Raw genomic sequence first — 18,780 nt, forward strand, 5'->3', positions numbered from 1 at the left:
GTGTCTGACTGTTCGTTTAATCAATTCATTAGCCATGTTACTGGCATCAGATACCTCTTGTAGAACCAGGACAGGGAAAAACGTTTTATTATGCGCCTGTAGCTATGGCTGGCAGAAACATTACGTTCCCATATACGTTGCTAAACTAATGATCTAACACTACAACAAATACCTATATATGTTAAAATACGTTTCGGTTCCACCACGCTTCTCTGCTCTCAGTGTATGTCGCAAATAAGTACTTACGACTAGGCATTGAATCTATAATTATGTATCACTTGCATGCCTCGTTTCAGGAATTTATTCAGATTTTCAGGTGCTTTGGGCAAGGATATACAACTAATAACTATTTATCATTCATAAGCAATTATTCTGAAGAGGGGATGTGAAAGATTCTCATTGTATCGTGGCCGGCCGGAGTGGCCGAGCGGTTCTAAGCGCTACAGTCTGGAACCGCGCGACCGCTGCGGTCGCAGGTTCGAATCCTGCCTCGGGCATGGAAGTGTGTGATGTCCTTAGGCTTGTTAGGTTTAAGTAGTTCTAAGTTCTAGGGGACTGATGACCTGAGAAGTTGAGTCCCATAGTGCTCAGAGCCATTTGAACCATTGTATCGTGGAAAGAAACCCCACTGGGACAGCGAAGTTCAACAAGTCTAATGACAGGATGGAGACTGAGTCGCAAGATTACAGACTAATGCATGCACCTATATCTCTAGCCTTACAATTCGTCGTCTATGTATCGTAATTTTACCACGTGATCATGACGTAGCTTCTAGTCATGGCTCTTAAGAAAAATATGAATGCTTCTTGATACTGCGGGTAAAAATTGTGTAACATGGTTGTTTAGGTCAGTTTGTCTGTGTGTGTTGTTTTAGGCACTTCTATCTGGAGCTGTATGGCAGTTTCACAGTCTCCTTACGTTTCCTCATGTGTTTTTTACACTTCCGGAATGATGCGTCATTTCTGTGACCAGTTACATAGATTAGTGAAAAGCTCAGTTTTTTTTTTTTTTTTTTTTGGAGAGATAGGTGCAAAATGGGTCCTGACTTGCCAGAAATTCATACTGAACGTGTGGCTATTTATTCTTTGGCTACCTTGACTGTTTCCCCATAATCGACATTACCAATGTCAAGTGTTGGTCGTGTTTTCTATTAGCTCCTGATTCTCACTGAAATTCGTTTTTATGAAATTTTCAGATATTCCAGTGAAGTAGCTGTTGAATGTGTTTGCAGTTCCACTAAACTCTGTAACTTTTTTGTGTGTGTGTAACAAGACTGGATTCTTATTTGTTTTATTTTATTTATCCATTTTGATTTGTGTAATGTCCCAGATATCTTTCATTTACTTGTATAACTTTTTATGTACATATGATTATGCATTCTTCTTGCTCTAATATTTGCCACCTTAAGAGGGAAGGCACTATCAAAATGCTGCAATACTTTTTGTTGATATGTGTATTCAGCCTTCCAATTCCTTTGACAGCAGGCAAATCTTAACTATTCAATAATAGGTTAATGTAGTTTATGATATTCTAATGAAAATTGTTGCATTTTTTTACTTTAGTACAGTGTTTGCTTGTCCTTCATTAACAATAGTGAAAAGTTTCGAAGCCTTATGGTCGCTGAAAAATGTGTTGTACACTTTTACCACTCACTTACATTTCGCTACCAGACACGTTTTGGTCCAATCCTGCCTGACTGATTTTCAAGGTTTATTGTGATAGTAAGATTATGTGGCTTTTTGGAGGTTGACTAGAGTGGCTCTGCTAGCATTTAATGAGAAAGTCAATTTTATAGCGATTACAAGCTATGGCCCAACATTTTGTTGCATTGGAGGGCCACACTGGAATCGATTTCACGCACTGCAAACAAATGAACGACATTCCAATATGGCATGTCCAATGGCGTCGGAAGATGTTAAGTATTCTTTCCAGCTACACGGTGCAAGGCTAGCATGTCTAGTGAGGTCAGGTTGTATGGTGACCTGACAGACATTCGCCGTGCATCGTAGTATTGAGAACGCATAGACTTAGATCAGAGTGCGCATGTGATTTTATGTTTTCAATGAGTCGTTTGAGTTACATGAAGGCAGTCAGTATTTTCTGTTGGTCACATTACAGGAGTATCGATGCGATGGAGTTTTGCTGCATGTCCTACTGGACGTGATAAAAGAGAGGTAATGAGGAAGATAGGTTTCCAAATTGAGGAAATGACCATGTTTCGACATGAATGCACAGTTTACCATAAAGATTACAACGGCCGGCCGGTGTGACCGAGCGGTTCTAGGCGCTTCAGTCTGGAAGCGCACGACCACTACGGTCGCAGGTTCGCATCCTGCCTCGGGCATGGATGTGTGTGATGTCCTTAATTTAGTTAGGTTTAAGTAGTTGTAAGTTCTAGGGGACTGATGACCTCAGATGTTAAGTCTCATAGTGCTCGGAGCCATTTGAACCATTTGACAGATTACAACGGAAAAAAAGGTGGGCAATCGAAGTTCCTGGCAGATTAAAACTGTGTGCTTGACCGACACTCGAAATCGGGACTTTTACCTTTCACTGGCAACTCCTCTGCAGACTGAGTTACCCGAGCCTGACTCACAAGCCTTACTCACAGCTTTACTTCCGCCAGTTCCTCGTCTCCTACTTTCCAAACATCACAAAAATTCTCCTAGTGAGACTAGCACTCCTGGAAAGAGGGATATTGTGGAGACATGATTTATTCACCGCATGGAGGATGTTTCCAGAACGGATGGTCACTCTTCAGCAGGTCCGCAGCTCGTAGTCTAGTGGCTAGCATTGTTGCCTCTGGATCACGGGCTCCCGGGTTCGATTCCCGGCCGGGTTGGTGACTTTCTCTGCCTGGGGACTGGGTGTTTGTGCTGTCCTCATCATTTCATCATCATTGACAGCGGCTGGACTGGATTGTGTTACAATTGGACTGTGTAAAAATTGGGGCTTTGTACGGGCGCTGATGACTGCGCAGTTGAGCGCCCCACAAACCAAACATCATCATCATAAACTCTTCAGCAGAGTGTGCGCTGATATGATTCTTCCTGGCAGACTAATACTGGCAAAGGTCCTGAGACTTGGTACGGCACACAGTTTGAATCGGCCAGGAAGTTTCATATCAGCGCACACTCCGCTGCAGAGTGAAAATTTCCGTCTGGTAGTTGTGAAATGTTTGTGAATGCAAATATTGGCAGTCAGGAGCGGCATATTTTCTAGTTCTGAGATGCTGCGCAGGTTGCGGCTCTGGCTTCGGGCACGAACTGGCGCGCCGCCTGGACGCGTTGGGTGTGCCTGTGTTCGCCGGCTGCCGGTCCCTTGAGACTCCCGGTGCGCGCAGACTCGCCGCAGACTGCTCCTCCAGGTTACGCGTGCTGCCGCTAGATGTCACCTCAGACCAGCAGGTGGCCGACGCCTTCGTCTCCGTACAGGCGGCACTCCAGGACGCATCAGGCACAGGTATCAGGAAACAACGGGAAGGTATTGCAAATATGAAACACTTTTAAAATTCAGTCAAGAAGACTACAGTGCCCTTTTTTAAATGCTACTAATCTCGGAGTATTAATCCACAATCTTGAGGGATTTTATGGTGGAAAACTACCGCAATTCCTTTTACCTGCTGCCACGCTTTAAATAAATTTTGAAGCTGATAGCTTATACCTTGTTACGTGGCTGTAATTTTCCACTATCAAGTGACTGAAGATTTAGAATGAATTCCCAGAAACTAGTAGTACACTACTGGCCATTAAAATAGCTACACCAAGAAGAAATGCAGATGATAAACGGGTATTCATTGGACAAATATATTATACTAGAACTGACATGTGATTACATTTTCACGCAATTTGGGTGCATAGATCCTAAGAAATCAGTGCCCAGAACAACCACCTCTGGTCGTAATAACGGCCTTGATACGCCTGGGCATTGAGACAAACAGAGCTTGGATGGCGTGTACAGGTACAGCTGCCCATGCAGCTTCAACACGGTACCACAGTTCATCAAGAGTAGTGACTGGCGTATTGTGACGAGCCAGTTGCTCGGCCACCACTGACCAGACGTTTTCAATTGGAGAGAGATCTGGAGAATGTGCTGGCCAGGGCAGCAGTCGAATATTTTCTGTATCCAGAAAGGCCCTTGACCTGCAACGTGCGGTAGTGCATTAACCTGCTGAAATGTAGGGTTTCGCAGGGATCGAATGAAGGGTAGAGCCACGGGTCGTAACACATCTGAAATGTAACGTCCACTGTTCAAAGTGCCGTCAATGTGAACATAAGGTCACCGAGACGTGTAACCCATGGCACCCCATACCATCACGATGGGTGATACGCCAGTATGGCGATGACGAATACACGCATCCAATGTGCGTTCACCACGATGTCGCCAAACACGGATGCGACCATCATGATGCTGTAAACAGAACCTAGATTCATCCGAAAAAATGATGTTTTGCCATTCATGCACCCAGGTTCGTCATTGAGTACACCATCGCTGGCACTCCTGTCTGTGATGCAGCGTCAAGGGTAACCGTAGCCATAGTCTCCGAGCTGACAGTCCATGCTGCTGCAAACGTCGTCGAAATGTTGGTGCAGATGGTTGTTGTCTTGCAAACGTACCCATCTGATGAGTCAGGGATCGAGACGTGGCTGCACGATCCGTTACAGCCATGCGGATAAGATGCCTGTCATCTCGACCGCTAGTGATACGAGGCCGTTGGCATCCAGCACGGCGTTCCGTATTACCCTCCTGAACCCACCGATTCCATATTCTGCTAACAGTCATCGGATCTCGACCAAAGCGAGCAGCAATGTCGCAATACGATAAACCGCAATCGCGATAGGCTACAATCCGACCTTTAACAAAGGCGGAAAGGTGATGGTACGCTTTTCTCCTCCTTACACGAGGCAACGTTTCTGCAGGCAACGCCGGTCAACTGCTGTTAGTGTATGAGAAATCCGTTGGAAACTTTCTTCGTGTCAGCACGTTGTAGGTGTCGCCACCTTGTGTGAATGCTCTGAAAAGCTAATCATTTGCATATCGCAGCACCTTCTTCCTGTCGGTTAAATTTCGCGTCTGTAGCACGTCGTCTTCGTGGTGTAGTAATTTTAATGGCCGGTAGTGTATATTCTAAAGGACGCCGTGGCTGAGAGTTTTATTAATAGTAATTAATATCTGCCAAGGACATGTCGTACACGGATAAGATCTTTAAAAACTGACTTTTCTCGTGGCATTATATTGCCATAGAGTTTATAGCCCAGTCTAGTAGGATCCAGTCTACACATATTTCACTGTCTCCCGCTTAGCTGTTCTTGCCACATCGCACTTACATCGTACCAAGTATCCCTAATACTATTGCACCTAATACTATTGCACCTAATACTATTGCACCTAATACTATTGCACCTAATACTATTGCACCTAATACTATTGCACCTAATACTATTGCACCAAATACTATTGCACCTAATACTATTGCACCTAATACTATTGCACCTAATACTATTGCACCAAATCTCTATCGCGAGTGCAATCAGATCCTGTCTCATTACGCCAGCCCACAGAATCAAACATGATTCTTTCGTACAACCTCTTTCGTTAGCTTCCTATTTACTTCTGTTGATCACATTCTATTCAGCTTTTTACCTAGAGATGTTCTTGACTTATCCAAGTTACTGAATTAAGTCATTCCACTTACGGCTGTTGAAAATATTTATTGTGATTGAAGTTTCTACATTTTGTTGCTTCCGAGACTTCTGAAAGAAAACATTGTCACCATATGAAATAAGCTGGCACTATAACGAATGTCGGCATTCTCCAAAGGCTTACAGAAGCATTAATATCGTCACCTCGTCTAGCATCGATGCCACAATGACTACCTAGAAATAATCGTTCCCACATTAAGAAACTTGTTTAAATCAACAACACTTTCTTCTTGTTTATTATCTGTTTAAGAAAACTGTATTTTAAAACCGTATACAGCTTTAGAGCAGTTACACTCTGCTGTATATAAAATGACAGAGAAGTAAAACAAATCAGTCTACGTTGGGTGCACCACTTTACGATCGCAGTTATGCAGATGGTAGGTATTTCTAAACAGTGAACTTTGAGGAACGAAATTAATGGTTGGAAACGAATACCTTATGTTTTTTATCAACCACTTTAGTTCATTGCAACTGTTCAGATCAAGAACCATCACTCCCAATCTGTGAATTTAAAAATGTGCACGAAATCTCCCTTTTCTCTGTCAGATATACATGTTGTTTGTTCTAAAATGAGACAAACTACTGGGACCTCACCAACCGATCTCTGGGGTTCGATCACCAGTGAAAGTCTGGGTAATATCTTTGGAACTGATTCACCTTTCCAGTCCAACAGTGTCGTTGTTTGATAGCCAACTACTAGCAAACATTAATACTAAAACAGGACTACACATCATCATGTAAAAACCACTTACTCCCCATGATTATGTGCAACACTCTGGATTCAAAGACCTCTGGTTCGACTCCCAATCAGTAACAGGATTTTAAGGTGACATGTGTCATTTCTTTTAGCTCTGCCAATATTTCTTAAGCGAAAAATGCTAATGCACCATGGTTCGGAGACCACGTTAAATTGTAGGTACACCAATAGCTGGCTGGGTGATTCAGTTTAACAGTCGCAGTTAGCCATCCCACCTAGTAAAGCTCTGCGGCGATCAAACCAGATGTTTTTATTGTTTTTCACTAACTACGATCAATTTCAAAGGACAAATGGCTTCCGCCTCGGGACCTCGTGGTAATCGATGTATCAGACATCTGAAAGTGTAGCACAATGGACATTAAACACCATTTATTCCTTTTTTTAATTTCTTATCTTCAAAACAAAACAAGAAGTACAGTTTTCTGCAACTACTGGAGCGCATCTCGAATTAACAACTGATAACATACACCAAATGAACTGGCAGAAAATTAGGTTTTCATGGTCAATACACATTAACATGATCACCGCCTCAAAATTGGCTTTTGAGCCAAGAAACTAAAAAACTCCTCCCGAACAGGCAATGTAGGCCCAACTCTACCGACCGGCCACCGTGTCATCCTCAGACCACAGGCGTTACAGGATGTAGCGTGTGGTCAGCACATCGCTCTCCCGGCCATATATCAGTTTCCGAGACCGGAGCCGCTACTTCTCAATCACGTAGCTCTTCAGTTTGCCTCGCAAGGGCTGAGTGCACCCCACTTGCCAACAGCACTCGGCAGACCAGATGGTCACCCATCCGAGTGCTAGCCCAGCCCGACAGCGCTTAACTTTGGTGATCTGACGGGAACCGGTGTTACCGCCGCGGCAAGGCCGCTGGCGTTTGAGCCAAGGGAGAAAGCAATTCAGAAACGGCTAAATTGTTAAGTTGCTCTCGTGCCGCCGTGGTTAAAGTATACCATGCATGGCGAAAAGACACTATCCAAAACCAAAACCGAGACAACTGTGGTTCATCACAGGCCATAGATGACAATGGTGAATGACAGCTGTGTAGATGTGTACGGACGAATAGAGGTGGTACTGCTGAGCAACTGAGCGCCCAGATGAAACCAAGGGGCTGCCAGCACTGTCTGTTCAACGACGGTTCAGCGACCATTCTTGTGTATGTGTGTCAGCAGTAGGCGCCTGTGAAGCATCCGTGATGACTGTTGTCCGTCGACGATGAAGGCTGCAGTCTGCACGCCCATACCGCAGCTGGACGCCCACTGAGTTGCGACAGGTGCCCTTTTCAGATGAATCACATTTCATACTCCATCGGACATACGGCGTGTATGACGTGAAACGTCTGAAAGTGAACACCCTGCAACAATCGTTGGAATGGTTCAGGCGAGAGGCATTGCCTGGGTGAAATCGTCATTCTGGAAGGCACAATGGATCAACACAAGTATGCACCTATCCTTGACGACCATGTCCATCCCTATAAGCAGTTCCTTTTTCCTTGACACAATGCCATCTACCAGTATGACAATGTAATGTGTCACACAGCTCGCACTGTACATGCGTGGTCACCAAACTCCCGTGGCCACCAAACTCCCGTGGCCACCAAACTCCACGGGTTTAAACGCAGCCGAGAATATGTAGGACCACCTCGATCATGCTGTCCGCACCTTGGATACTCACCCGAGAAACCTAGAGTAGCTGGCCACAGTATTGGAGTTGACATGGTTCCACATCTCTTTCCACACCTTTCAGAACTCACCGAGTCTCATCCTGCCCATCTCGCACGAGCCTGCTCTGCAATTTGTGGTTGTTGAGCCTTTCAGCAGGTGGTCACGATAATGTGGCTGGATAGGGTATTAATGAATCTTGTGCATTTCCAGCTTCGTACCATCTCAAATATTCATTTTCCAACCATTGATTTCTTTTCTCAAAACAATTTAGAATACTCTGCTCTGTGTAACATGTTGGTACAGCTTTTTGACATCCTGTGCTCGTAAACGCACTCCTCCCTGCCTCCCACGACATACAAAACTTCACATCCTATTCCATACAGGACCCAGAAATCTGTACTGACATCTGCCCTTACTGTAGGTTGTTGACAAGTGGGAAGCATGGTCCCATGTGGCTTTTGGCGCACTCATGTCCTACCAATTCGGTGTACCAGTGTGCTCCGTGACTCATCATTCTACACAATCTCTTCCCATGATTGAGCGTTCATTGGCGGTGCTGCTGCGCCCACACCAATCACTGTACCGAGTTATACGATGTGAGAAAATTACATGTGTGAACTGGAGATCCTTTGCCTCACAGCAAGAAGGTCATTCTGAATGGCGTCGCTGCTCAACACTTATTGTCGTTCAGCAATGTATTGGTGAGTAATTTACTGTGGTGTGGCCTGTGCATTCACTCTAATATGTTGTGGCCTTCTTCCAGAACACTATTGTGATGCAGCTCTTCGGGTTAGTGACTTCGAGGCAAAGGAAATGGGGCAACTGCGAAAAGGACCATGTGGTATATGCATTGTTCCCCCCAATCTGGGAGTAGCTGATGATGAAACCTGTGGTGTGACCGCCGGACACCACACTTGCTAGGTGGTAGTCCGTTAGTATACGTCGGACCCGCGTGTCGCCACTTTCAGTGAACTGCAGACCGAGCGCCGCCACATGGCAGGTCTAGTCTAGAGAGACTCCCCAGCACTCGCCCCAGTTGTACAGCCGACTTTGCTAGCGATGCTTCACTGACTACATACGCTCTCATTTGCAGAGACGACAGTTTAGCATAGCCTTCAGCTACGTCATTTGCTACGACCTAGCAAGGCGCCATATTCTTCAAGAACGGATTCTGAACTGATAATATTGTGAATCATGTACCGTCAAGAGCGACGTTCATCATTAATGGATTAAAGTTAATTATCAAACTAATTCCGTCCGCTTTCTGAATTCTAATTCCTTTTCATGTTCCAGACCTCACATCAGTATAGTTCTTCCCTCCTCACGCCAGCCTGCGTGAACTAAACCGCGTGCATTTCGGCCTTCTCTAGTAACACGGTGTTGGCTCTTCTGCCAACACAACAAAACCTACCCGTCCCAACCGCGATATGTTCATTTCTTAGCTGGCCGTGGGCGATGTCCCATCCATTTGCTGCTTGCTAACCCTGGTCAGGAGGCTGACTGTGCACGTGGATACATGTGGACCCCAGAACACATGCTGTGACCATCCGCTGCAGGAAAGACGGCTAGCATATGCACACAACATAACACGACATCACAAAGTCAATTTGATATCAGTTATCGTGGGCCGATCTCAAGGCTGTCCGTAAAGAATATCCAGAGTGCCACTTGCAGTCACGAGAGAACAGATGGTAATGAGCACAGGCGACAAATGACAACATAGAAAATACTAGCGACACAGGCAACAGTAGTTGTCGTAGCATATCAGAACATGGCAGTTCAGGCGCAGACCGACCAACACCGATTAAGAAGAATGCATGGTCACCAGACTGTCACAGTAGGGACAGTACGTCAGACAGTAATATTAACTGCAAGAGAACTTTAGAAACACAGGACAGTACTTGCCGCCTTTTAAAGTAACCTAACCTATATGCAGAATCAAGCCATCTGAGGTTCAAAGCATTGATAAGTCCCTCAGATAGCGAGTATAGTAGATCGGGCAGGGGCTGTCCAGGAGTAAGAGGCAAGCCCCACCCTCTTCTGAACAGCATGATTGGTAGCGTTCTAGAAATCTGATGTCTTTCCTGTCTTCCTATCTTCCTAACACATAAGTTGTTCATTTCACACATTTCTATTTACTAATTAGTTTTAAGTTCCTATTTCCAAGTATTTAAAACTGCAAATTTGCTAAAACGTAAAACCCTAAGTAACTAAATAAGCTTCATTTTATGTACACGTATAATTCAGTATTGTGGTAACACAACCTTTCTTAGTCACTACGTGGCAGCCAAATGTAAGTGCCAGCAATTAAAATAAATTATACAAAACTATAAAATTTCCACGCTTGTCTGTCTTGTTCAAGGCTCTTCATTTCTGGGCAACTATTGGAGTCTACATGCATTTGCACCTTACTGTTGTCCCTCTACAATTTCTACTGTCCACTATTCCTGTCATTACCAAGTTGACGATTCCTTGATGTATCCAATCAACCGATCATTTCTTACAGTTAAGTTCTTCCACAAATTCCTTTATTTCCTCCACAGTTCTGTAATACCGGAGCCAAGGTAGTCCCTGATTGCCGGCAACCCATATTACACCACAGAGGACGAGGTTGTCTATGCCCAAGGAGTACCAAAAGCACCATGGTAAACACCGCCTATTTACATACAAGATAATGGAAACAGACATTCCAAGCACTACTTCCTGCAGGGGGAGCTCGAGCCACGGCCTGCAGGAAGTATCACTACGCCAAAACCTGATTGGCTGGAGACAGCTATTTAGGGGCCTCGAAGTTCAGTTCACGCCGGATGCCCACTTTGTGTACTACGACCATTGAAGATTACGTCTTCGTCTCTGTATTGGACTGTGTACTGTGTGTGTGTGTGTGTGTGTGTGTGTGTGTGTGTGTGTTACCATACTACGAACCTTTGTGGAAAATTAGAAGTGAACTTTTTACTGGCATCGTTATCGTTACCTTTCGTTTGTTGTTCAGTCATCAACCTTGTGAACTTACATCAATAAAAGGTGTGTTTACGAAAAATTGCGAATTGTCAGTCACAACAAGTTCCATGCAGTACTTCGTCATTAGTTACCCGTCATATCCAATCGAATCACCAGAGTCTTTCTGCAGTATTACTACGTCTGCACTTTAAGACAAAAAAAGACACAACACGACGAAATTATCAGAATGGGACGGAAATTAGTGGCTGTGATGTACTTGTACAAACAAACAAATAATTACAATTTAGAAAAACTGGACTATTTATTCAGGACGAAGAGCTTCACAAACTGAACAAGAAATTATCTCCCTGGTCCTCTTTTGGCTCTTACGGAAGCAATTACTTTGCTTGGAATTGATTGACACAGTTTTTGGATGTCCTCCTGTGGCGTATCATGCCAAATTCTGTCCGACTGGCACGTTAGATCATCAAAATTCCGAGATAGTCGGAGAGCCCCGGTCATAATGCTGTAAATGTTCTCAGCTGGTGAGAGATCCCGCGACCTTGCTGACCAAATTATGATCTACGTCTACATCTACATTTATACTCCGCAAGCCACCAAACGGTGTGTGGCCGAGGGCACTTTACGTGCCACTGTCATTACCTCCATTTCCTGTTCCAGTCGCGTATGGTTCGCGGGAAGAACGACACCCGGAAAGCCTCCGTGCACGCTCGAATCTCTCTAATTTTACATTCGTGATCTCCTCGGGAGGTATAAGTAGGGGGAAGCAATATATTCGATACCTCATCCAGAAACGCACTCTCTCGAAACTTGGACAGTAAGCTAAACCGCGATGCAGAGCGCCTCTCCTGCAGAGTCTGCCACTTGAGTTTTCTAAACATCTCCGTAACGCTATCACGCTTACCAAATAACCCTATGAGGAAACGCGCCGCTCTTCTTTGGATCGTCTCTATCTCCTTTGTCAACCCGATCTGGTACGGATCCCACACTGATGAGCAATACTCAAGTATACGTCGAAAGAGTGTTTTGTAAGCCACCTTCTTTGTTGATGGACTACATTTTCTAAGGACTCTCCCAATGAATCTCAACATGGCACCCGCCTTACCAACATTTAATTTTATATGATCATTCCACTTCATATCGTTCCGTAGGCATACTCCCAGATATTTTACAGAAGTAACTGCTACCAGTGTTTGTTCCGCTATCATGTAATCATACAATAAAGGATCCTTCTTTCTATGTATTCGCAATACACGTTACGGGTCAGTTGCCACTCCCTGCACCAAGTGCCTATCCGCTGCAGATCTTCCTGCATTTCGCTGGAATTTTCTAATGCTGCAACTTCTCTGTATACTACAGCATCATCCGCGAAAAGCCGCATGGAACTTCCGACACTATCTACTAGGTCATTTATATATATTGTGAAAAGCAATGGTCCCATAACACTCCCCTGTTGCACGCCAGAGGTTACTTTAACGTCTGTAGACGTCTCTCCATTGAGAATAACATGCTGTGTTCTGTTTGTTAAAAACTCTTCACTCCAGCCACACAGCTGGTCTGATATTCCATAGGCTCTTACTTTGTTTATCAGGCGACAGTGCGGAACTGTATCGGACGCCTTCCGGAAGTCAAGGATAATGGCATCTATCTGGGAGCCTGTATCTAATATTTTCTGGGTCTCATGAACAAATAAAGCGAGTTGGGTCTCACGCGATCGCTGTTTCCGGAATCCATGTTGATTCCTACAGTGTAGATTCTGGGTTTCCAGAAACGACATGATACTCGAGCAAAAAACATGTTCTAAAATTCTACAACAGATCGATGTCAGGGATATAGGCCTATAGTTTTGCGCATCTGCTCGACGACCCTTCTTGAAAACTGGAACTACCTGTGCTCTTTTCCAATCATTTGGAACCTTCTGTTCCTCTAGAGACTTGCGGTACACGGCTGTTAGAAGAGGGGCAAGCAGGATGAAAAGCTGTAGAAACTCTCGCCATGTGCGGACGGACATTATCTTACTAAAGTATAAGCCTAGTATGGCTTGCCGTGAAGGGCAACAAAATGAGGTGTAGAAAATCTTCGACGTACCGGTGTGCTGTAAGGATGCCGCAGATGGCAACTAAAGGGGTCCTGATATGAAAGGAAATGGTATCCTCGAACATCAGTCCTGTTTGTCGGACCGTATGGCGGGCGACAGCTGGGCCATTTCCCACTACTATCTGGAACGTCTCCAGACTCGTCTTTGCTGGTCACTGGGGCTCAGTTCGAAGCGGGACTCATCGCTGAAGACAACTCTACTCCAGTCAATGAGATTCCAGGCCCAAACCGTGTCCGTAGACCCTCCAGACAGCGGTGGTATATCGCCCAACAAACAGGTGTTATGATCTGGGATGTCATTTCTTTTCATAGCAAGACTCCTTTGGTTGTCATCCGCGGCACCCTTACGACACGATGGTACGTCGACGATATTCTAACCCGCGTTTTATTGCCCTTCGTTGGAAGCCCTCCTCGGCTTGTACACTACTGGCCATTAAAATTGCTACACCAAGAAGAAATGCAGATGATAAACGGGTATTCATTGGACAAATATATTATACTAGAACTGACATGTGATTACATTTTCACGCAATTTGGGTGCATAGATCATGAGAAATCAGTACCCAGAACAACCACCTCTGGCCGTAATAACGGCCTTGATACGCCTGGGCATTGAGTCAGAGCTTGGATTGCGTGTACAGGTACAGCTGCCCATGCAGCTTCAACACGATACCACAGTTCATCAAGAGCAGTGACGGCGTATTGTGACGAGCCAGTCGCTCGACCACCATTGACCAGACGTTTTCAATTGGTGAGAGATGTCGAGAATGTGCTGGCCAGGGCAGCAGTCGAATATTTTCTGTATCCAGAAAGGACCGTACAGGACCTGCAACATCGGTCGTGCAGTATCCTGCTGAAATGTAGGGTTTCACAGGGATCCAATGAAGGGTAGAGTCACGGGTCGTAACACATCTGAAATGTAACGTCCACTGTTCAATGTGCCGTCAATGCGAACAAGAGGTGACCGAGACGTGTAACCAATGGCACCCCATATCATCACGCCAGGTGATACGCCAGTACGGCGTGACGAATACACGCTTCCCATGTGCGTTCACCACGATGTCGCCAAACAAGGATGCGACCATCATGATGCTGTAAACAGAACCTGGATTCATCTGCAAAAATGACGTTTTGCCATTCGTGCACCCAGGTTCGTCGTTGAGTATACCATCGCAGGCGCTCCTGTCTGTGATGCAGCGTCAAGGGTAACCGCAGCGATGGTCTCCGAGCTGATAGCCGATGCTGCTGCAAACGTCGCGGAACTGTCTTGCAAACGTCCCCACCTGTTCACTCAGGGATCAAGACGTGGCTGCACGATCCGTTACAGCCATGTGGATAAGATGCCTGTCATCTCGACTACTAGTGATACGAGGCCGTTGGGATCCAGCACGGCGTTCTGAATGACCCTCCTGAACCCATCGAATCCATATTTTGCTAACAGTCATTGGATCTCGACCAACGCGAGCACCAATGTCGCGATACAATAAACCGCAATCGCGATAGGCTACAATCCGACCTTTATCAAAGGCGGAAACGTGATGGTACGCATTTCTGCTCCTTACAGGAGGCATCACAACAACATTTCACCAGGCAACGCCGGTCAGCTGCTGTTTGTGTATGAGAAATCGGTTGGAAACTTTCCTCGTGTCAGCACATTGTAGAAGTCGCCACAATGCTCTGAAAAGCTTATCATTTGCATATCACAATACCTTTTTCCTGTCGGTTAAATTTCGCGTCTGTAGCACGTCATCTTCGTGGTGTAGTAATTTTAATGGCCAGTAGCGTATTTCCGCAACATAATACCCACCCGCGCATGGCGAGAGTTCTCCCCCTTGCCTCGTACTTGCCAGACACTACCATGGTCAGCAAGGTCACCGGATCTCTCCCAGTTGAGAACGTTTAGAACAATATGGGCAGGGTCTCCCAACTATCTCGTGATTTTGACAATCTAAGGTGCCATTTGGACGAATTTGGCACGATATCCCTCAGAAGGGCATCCAACAACTATCAGTCAATGGCAAGCCGAATACCTGCTTGCATATGGGCCAGAAGTTGACCAATGCGTTATTGATTTGCTGAATTGGTGAACCTCGTTGCCTTGATTCAATTTTTTCTGAAATTGTATTAACTTGTTTGTCTGTTTATGAACATCGCATAATTCCTTCATACGTCGTTCCTTTTTTTCTGAAATAGTGTTTCTTTCTTGTCTGGACTGTTTGTAGTTTACGTTTTACTTCCGTCAAATACCTTCATAAAATACTTCCTAACGTTTAAATTTATATTCATGTTAACATATTTCACTTCTCAAAAAATGCGTTTCTTGTTATCGCCAGTTTGTTTTTATATCCTCTCTACTTCGACCATAGTGCTTACTTCGTTCCCAAAACAATAAAACTCATCTACTACATTGAGTGCCTGGTTTCCTTAATCAATTTTGTCAACGTTCATTTTTAACAGTTTTTAAAGACTCTGTCCTTCCTGAATGCAGAGTCTTGCGGCGATAATATTGAATAAAATGTTCTCGGGTTTCCAACCACGTCAATTGCTTAAAACTACACGAGCTTTCGGCCAAGCACTCCTTGGCCATTGTCAAGTGGTATGACTGCCAGTGGGCTGTTGGTGCGCCCTTATATACGCTAGCTGCCGGCTGTGACGTCACTGGTGCCCGTGACATTGCCATATATGGGCATGTTTTGAGTCGGCTTTCGATGTACCCTCTTCAACCGCGCGATCACTGGATAGCAGCGCTGAGCTGCAAGCCACCGTCTCTGTTGAGTGTGTTTGCGTTAGTTTTTATTTCAATACCTTCCTTTATTAAACTGCCCCAGAAGCCGTTAGTGCGAGCCACGACAGAGGTCAAATGTTATGTGGTGACCGTTTTCTAACGCAAGTTCAGCTCGCAGATTTCTCTGGATACCGTAGACGATAATACCTCTCATGTTCTTTCCTGCGTTGTTCCACAGTGCGCACTGTTTGTCCGATATACTTCTGGCCACACTCACAAGGTATTTCGTAGACTCCAGGTATTCTGAGACCTACTGCGTCTTTAACTGGTCTCAGTAATTGACGGATTTTCGTTGGAGGCCTGAAGATTGATTTGATCTTGTGTCTTTTCAACAGCCGGCTTATCTTGCCGGACACAGAGCCACAGAATGCCAGCAAAGCAAGTTTCTTTTCCTGCTCTTCGTCGGTGGTCTTATTCTGATATTTCCCAGAAATCACTTCTTTCACTTGATGGGCGCTGTAGCCGTTATTCCTGAAAACCTTGCGTAGGTGGCTCAGTTCATCGGGCAGGTTATCGTCGTCTGATATTACTCTTGCACGATGCACCAATGTAATATTGTGCGCTTCTGTGCTGGATGATGATGGCTGATGACATGCAGGTACAGGTCTGTGTGAGTGGGTTTTCTGTAGACGCTGTGGCCAAGGCACCCATTTCGTTTACGGTGGACGAGGTCGTTGAGGAAGTGCAATGCGTTATCTTTTTCCACCTCCATAGTGAACTGGATATTACCGTTGATGCCATTGAGGTGTTCCAAAAACTCGTCTAGTTTCTCGCGTCCGTGTGACCAAATGACGAACGTGTCGTCAACGTATCGAAAGAAACACTTTGGCTTCAATGGCGCAGTATCTTTGGCAATATCCTCAAAATTCTCCATGAAGAGGTTTGCAATTGACGCGGTTGGAAACCCGAGAACATTTCATTCTATCCATCCTGTTCTAACAGCCACAAATTTACTGTTAACTTACAAAACTAGCGGCAAACCTCAAAGTTTTGTTTCTTCTTCGTGAACTTAAATTTCCTTCCCAAATTTCTCCTTCGATTCCTTCACAGCTGGCTCACTGTACGGACCGAATAATATCTGGCATAGGCTATAAACTTCTCTCACTTACGTTTCAATTACTGCTTTCCTTTAATGTATTTTGACGCTTTTTATTACATCCTGGTATCTGTTCAAATCATTCACTGTAATAATTCGCTGTAATCGTCAGTGAACCTTACCATCAACATGTTGTTGCCGACGACTGTGTAAGTTGGCGGCAGTGGTCTTTCCCAAATCCAGCCATTCGTGGTACACACTTGGCATGTGAGAAAATCAGTTCTTGCGTAACGTCATAGACAGACTGTCCTACAAACTAGGTACCTCTAACCTGACGGCTAGTACGAGAGAATGACGTCCCTGTCTCATCATAAGCCGAACTACACTCCTGGAAATGGAAAAAAGAACACATTGACACCGGTGTGTCAGACCCACCATACTTGCTCCGGACACTGCGAGAGGGCTGTACAAGCAATGATCACACGCACGGCACAGCGGACACACCAGGACCCGCGGTGTTGGCCGTCGAATGGCGCTAGTTGCGCAGCATTTGTGCACCGCCGCCGTCAGTGTCAGCCAGTTTGCCGTGGCATACGGAGCTCCATCGCAGTCTTTAACACTGGTAGCATGCCGCGACAGCGTGGACGTGAACCGTATGTGCAGTTGACGGACTTTGAGCGAGGGCGTATAGTGGGCATGCGGGAGGCCGGGTGGACGTACCGCCGAATTGCTCAACACGTGGGGCGTGAGGTCTCCACAGTACATCGATGTTGTCGCCAGTGGTCGGCGGAAGGTGCACGTGCCCGTCGACCTGGGACCGGACCGCAGCGACGCACGGATGCACGCCAAGACCGTAGGATCCTACGCAGTGCCGTAGGGGACCGCACCGCCACTTCCCAGCAAATTAGGGACACTGTTGCTCCTGGGGTATCGGCGAGGACCATTCGCAACCGTCTCCATGAAGCTGGGCTACGGTCCCGCACACCGTTAGGCCGTCTTCCGCTCACGCCCCAACATCGTGCAGCCCGCCTCCAGTGGTGTCGCGACAGGCGTGAATGGAGGGACGAATGGAGACGTGTCGTCTTCAGCGATGAGAGTCGCTTCTGCCTTGGTGCCAATGATGGTCGTATGCGTGTTTGGCGCCGTGCAGGTGAGCGCCACAATCAGGACTGCATACGACCGAGGCACACAGGGCCAACACCCGGCATCATGGTGTGGGGAGCAATCTCCTACACTGGCCGTACACCACTGGTGATCGTCGAGGGGACACTGAATAGTGCACGGTACATCCAAACCGTCATCGAACCCATCGTTCTACCATTCCTAGACCAGCAAGGGAACTTGCTGTTCCAACAGGACAATGCACGTCCGCATGTATCCCGTGCCACCCAACGTGCTCTAGAAGGTGTAAGTCAACTACCCTGGCCAGCAAGATCTCCGGATCTGTCCCCCATTGAGCATGTTTGGGACTGGATGAAGCGTCGTCTCACGCGGTCTGCACGTCCAGCACGAACGCTGGTCCAACTGAGGCGCCAGGTGGAAATGGCATGGCAAGCCGTTCCACAGGACTACATCCAGCATCTCTACGATCGTCTCCATGGGAGAATAGCAGCCTGCATTGCTGCGAAAGGCGGATATACACTGTACTAGTGCCGACATTGTGCATGCTCTGTTGCCTGTGTCTATGTGCCTGTGGTTCTGTCAGTGTGATCATGTGATGTATCTGACCCCAGGAATGTGTCAATAAAGTTTCCCCTTCCTGGGACAATGAATTC

General features: G+C 46.0%; 1 protein-coding gene and 1 pseudogene across 1 annotated transcript in view; one reads left to right on the forward strand and one right to left on the reverse strand.

Annotated features, from left to right (window-relative positions):
* The window catches only part of LOC126239291 (estradiol 17-beta-dehydrogenase 2-like), a 206,157-nt gene that overhangs the window by 78,689 nt on the left and 108,688 nt on the right, over positions 1-18,780 (forward strand). The window contains exon 3 of the mRNA XM_049947850.1: positions 3,241-3,462. Within this exon, the coding sequence (XP_049803807.1) occupies positions 3,241-3,462 (222 nt within the window). The remainder of the gene's footprint in view (positions 1-3,240; positions 3,463-18,780) is intronic.
* LOC126209573 (5S ribosomal RNA) lies at positions 7,220-7,337 on the reverse strand (annotated as a pseudogene).

Source organism: Schistocerca nitens, chromosome 1, assembly GCF_023898315.1.
Source record: "Schistocerca nitens isolate TAMUIC-IGC-003100 chromosome 1, iqSchNite1.1, whole genome shotgun sequence".
Lineage (NCBI taxonomy): Eukaryota > Metazoa > Arthropoda > Insecta > Orthoptera > Acrididae > Schistocerca > Schistocerca nitens.